The sequence below is a fragment of the Convolutriloba macropyga genome, unplaced genomic scaffold (assembly GCF_964194025.1).
Source record: "Convolutriloba macropyga unplaced genomic scaffold, txConMacr16.3 SCAFFOLD_6554, whole genome shotgun sequence".
NCBI classification, from domain to species: domain Eukaryota; kingdom Metazoa; phylum Xenacoelomorpha; order Acoela; family Convolutidae; genus Convolutriloba; species Convolutriloba macropyga.
In genome coordinates, this window is record NW_027450127.1 from 2,926 (window position 1) to 7,500 (window position 4,575).

At 36.5% G+C, this 4,575-nt stretch overlaps 1 protein-coding gene across 1 annotated transcript; it reads right to left on the reverse strand.

The window, feature by feature from the left end:
* Window positions 1-318: 318 nt before the first annotated feature.
* Window positions 319-4,534, reverse strand: LOC142355623 (uncharacterized; the record flags this gene model as incomplete). The annotated part of the gene is made up of 2 exons (XM_075407732.1): window positions 4,338-4,534; window positions 319-569 (listed from the first exon to the last, which is right to left on the reverse strand). Coding segments are annotated over exons 1-2 (335 nt in total), but the record flags the coding sequence as incomplete, so codon positions are not given.
* Window positions 4,535-4,575: the final 41 nt, after the last annotated feature.

A 4,575-nucleotide genomic window follows, 5' to 3' on the forward strand; every position in this document is an offset into this window, starting at 1 on the left:
ATTAAAAGACTAGTTAGTCTAATTTAGGGCCGCTGACGAAACTTATTGTGTACTGGGCTATACCTGTTTGTCCCGTTTTTGAAAGCTCGAAGACATTGAAGTATAATTGAACCATGAATTTGTTTGAGCGCAATCAAACCTCTAATTAATTGAAACCCTACTTTCTAATTAAATTCCAACTTCTTGAAGATAAAGCAAGAAAAAGCACCAAGATACGGATATGTTATAGACGCCACTGGTGAAGAGAGCATGTTTGTAAAAGCCGCAACTCTGGATATGTTGTTATAATCAACACTGGATAATCAACATTAATCTTACGCGCTTCCTCTGGAACCTCTGGTGGATCCTCTGGAGGCCGTTGCAGCACTACCCCTGGACAAGGGTGGACTTTTGATAGGCGATCGGACACCTCTTCCTCTATTAGCACCTCCTCCCCCTCTGGACAGACCTGTGGCTGAACTCGCTCCTCTATCGTGAGCTTTGCCGCGAGAAGAGCCTCCTGGCTGTGATGGGGGTGGCGGCTCAGCCGGAGTCGCTGATTGATCTGGTCCTAGACTCAGACAACCATCCTAAAAGTGGTTAGAAATTTAGGGATCATATGTAGGTTGCCTCGGAATTCTGAAAAATCTCAGATGTACCACTCATTATACAACCAGGTCAAGGTCTCAGACCCAAGCCACATCTGATCAGACCATTTGAGTTGCACAAGAGGGGCATAAGGGGACCTAAAATTGAGGGTCTGATCAGTGACCAAAGTCTGGACAAATTTTTTATGGGATATGAACGTATATGCGGTCAAAAACGTTGGGTACAATAAAACACAGAAATTACCAACGTCTTCGGAAGGTTGGCACACGACTCTCCATTTGTTTCAGCTGTATCTGATCAGCGGGTTTTTGTTCAGACTTTTTGAGCAATCACAAGGAATTTTTTGCGCTACCCAGGTTGAGACGCCAGACAAAAAGTCTGTATGTCCAAACCCTCCCAGATGGAAAGTGCCTACTTCCAGACTTTCGTGCTTTCAAAATTTTTTGTGCGTTCAACGTGCGTTCTAAAATCCCCATGTCCAGACTTTCGTGCGTGTGCGTTCAAAATTGCCTATGTCCAGACATTCGTGCGTTCCAAACGATAATTCGTCTACTCCAAATTTGATAATTTTTGCGTTCATGTCCAGACTATCGTGCGTTCAAAAGACCCGATGTCCAGATTTTCGTGCGTTCCGAACTAAAAGTCGTGCGCTCCAAAATTGATAATCTGCACGTTCTTGTCCAGACTCTCGTTTTTTCAAAAGACCTTATGTCCAGACTTTCGTGTATTCCAAACCAAAGTTCGTGATTTCCAAAATTTACAATTGTCAGAAAAGTTTATTAATTGTTTTACTCTTCCCTTTGTATACTTTTCGTTGTCTTAATGCTGAGTTTCAAAAGCGGCCTCACTAATCTTCAAAAGAGAGTGAGTTGTCGTTTTCAAGGTTTTCTCTTTATAGCTAAAATGTTTCAAGTCTTTGAAATTATTTTTGATTTAAAGCTTTTGGAATTTACTGGTTCTATTGTTGTCCTGTATATCAATTTCCCACTTTTCCCATTAAAAAAACTCTGGCAGTCTCATTTTTGATAATTTCTTTGGGTTTCAGTTCTGATCTTTTAGTTGTTTTGATCTAATTATCAATATTAATAACAACATTGAAAGCAATAACAGTTATAATTACAATACTATAAAAATGAAATTTTTTAAGTCCAATAGCTATTAAACCTCAAAAATTATATGATGGAACGTTGTCTGTTTGCTAAGTAGTTATGATTGAAGCTAAGTTTAAAGCAGGAATACTTTTAATATGTGTAGCCGAAGAAAAGAATTGCTTTTTAAAACTTTTTTAGACGTTCTCGATTATTCACTTCTGGAAAACTAGTGGGTTTTTGTTGAAACCCAGAATTGTTCAATTGAAAACAAGTTTGACTAGGATTGTCCCTGGTGTAGAAAAAAAATAACAAAAAAAAACTTTGTGTTCGGGTCAAGGACTTTTTCAGATTGAAATACTTTCGGCATAGATTTTTCTCTTTGTTCATAGAGCGTAAAACATTAACAACTTTTGCTGTTGCTGATCTGGGAGGAAAATTAGGTTTTCATACGAAAATTTACATTTTTTTCGAACAAAAATTTTTTAATACTTCTTACGATAATGTGAAGCAATTGTTTAAATAATGCCAAACTTGAAAAAGAGTATTCGTTAGGTATGTAAAGTTTAAAACAAAAAAAATGCTATAGCGAACCTGGGAACAAAATTAAATTTTGTTGTACGAAACTTTGCGAAATTGAACCAAAAAGAGCTATGTAATTTTCCTTTTGTATTCTGAGTTTTAAACAAAAATCGTTTTTTGATATGGCTTGCCTCTGGAAAAATTTTACTTTTCCGCATTTAAGTTTACGATTTTTTCGAACAAATGGTTTTAAAGGAAGTTAATTTTGTTTTTGTTAAGGAATTGTTCAAATCAAACCAAACTTGGTTTGGAGTATCCACTGTATACGTAGAGTGTAAAACAAAAAATTTTTCCTATAACTTAACAGAAAGTTCTTTTCATGGGTAAATTTGGGATTTATTCGGATAACAAATATTGAAGTTATTATTTTACCAGGCCAAGAAAATGTTCAATCTGTACTGAAAATGATATGGATTATGCCTTTTGTATGTAGGGTGTAAAACAAAAAGAATTTTTGTTATAGCTGGCCTGGGAAGAAGTTAGCTTTTCGTAAGGAATTTTTCGATTTTTTTCCGAAATTCATTTAAAAATTATGTTTTTATTGGGTCAAAGAATTGTTTAAAATAAACCAAAGTTGGCACGTAACATCCTCCGTCAATGTAGAGTTTAACACTAAAAGTGTTTTTGCTATAGCTTCGCTCTGGAGAAATTAGTTTTTCATAAGTAATTATGCGATTTAACCTAATAAAGTATAGATATAAAGTATAAAGTACAGACAGAAAAGCTATAGCCTGCCTCTGAAAAAAGTTATGTTTTCATACATAAGTTTGATATTTTCGAGAATAAATAAATAATAAAGACAGCGCGAGAGACAGTTTAATAAAGACATAACGAAATAATAATGACAGCTTTTTATCGAGAATAATAAAGACAGCGCCCCAATACAATTCAAATTCTTTGTATTGTAAAAAAGAGAGCGCCTGAATAATAGCCGATGAGAGGCTGACGGCGGCTATTAAAAGAATAATTAATATTTTTAAAATTCAGTAAAGCATTTTTTAATTGTATTATTGATAGGCCCATCGAGCGTTTCATTGTCACAACAAGGTAACATTTGCAATGTATCAAACAATGAGGAAAAAAATCTGTATTTTTATCCAAAATTACTTAAAAACAGAAAAAATGGCAGATATTTTAAAAAGAAAAACATGCTAAAATTTGACTTAATTGCTCATTTTATTTGACATACAGAAATTAGATTCCATTACTATTGAAAAGGAAAATTTCTTCCAAACCACCATTAGCGTTATTTGCATAAAAAATCTTCCGCTACATGTTAAAAGTTTGAAAAAGAACGTAAAAACCGCTGCAAAATAGTCCAAAAGTGCAAAACGACAAAAAAACATTTCAAAATTGTATCTTAATGTCTGCTGTTTGTTGAAGTGGCCAAAAATGCTCTCAAACATTCCTTATCTTGTTTTTAATGCAAGGAAAACCACTTATCCGAAATGGTTCAAGCTAAATTTAAGAAAACTGCTTTGAGTTCCACATGAACAAAAAAGAGCCGCTCGATTTAAATTTTTCACTCCTAACTTTCTAACTTTTCTAACTGTATGAGCTGTAAACCACTCTTTTTCTCTGCTCTGCAACTTAGTTTAGCAACTTGGCCTGAACTGTTAGTTTTTCACATGCGGCATTGACTGTTTACATCCCGTTCTTTATACGAACTCCAGAAAGTTATTAATAAAAGAAAACTCTCCGCCAAAGCTCCTCTCTTCCGAGTTGTATTTAGCTCCACAGTAAAAGCCGAGTGAGAACATGAGTGCGGCCATTAATTATAGATTACTGCCCAGGTTGAGGTGCCAGACCGAAAGTCGATATGTCCAGACCGTCCCAGACGGAAAGTGCCTGTGTCCAGACTTTCGTGCGTTCACCAGACTATTCGTGCGTTCATGTACAGACTTTCGTGCGTTTTTCCTGGTTTCCAGACCATGTAAATTTGAACGCACGACACCCCCGTCGTGCGTTCATCTGGGTCTGGACATATCGACTTTCCGTCTGGGACCTCAACCTGGGTGATAAAATAGATAACAATTTCATCTTGCTAGTTAACAGGCGTAGATCTAATTTGCATTTAACCTTAGGTGGCGCCTCTTTAGGACTGTTCTCAGGCGTCTTTTCGTCGTCACTCTGGGGTCCGAATGGATTCTTCGTTCCAAACATGACGTTTGCCCCTCCTCCCACCTGGTAACACTTTGACCCGCATGTAGGCTGAGTGCCGCATGGACAACAAGTATCCCCAGCATGGCAACAAGGAGGGGGTAGGTTGATGTAGCGGGACTAAATAAATTGAATCGAAGTTCTCCTAAGGAATTTA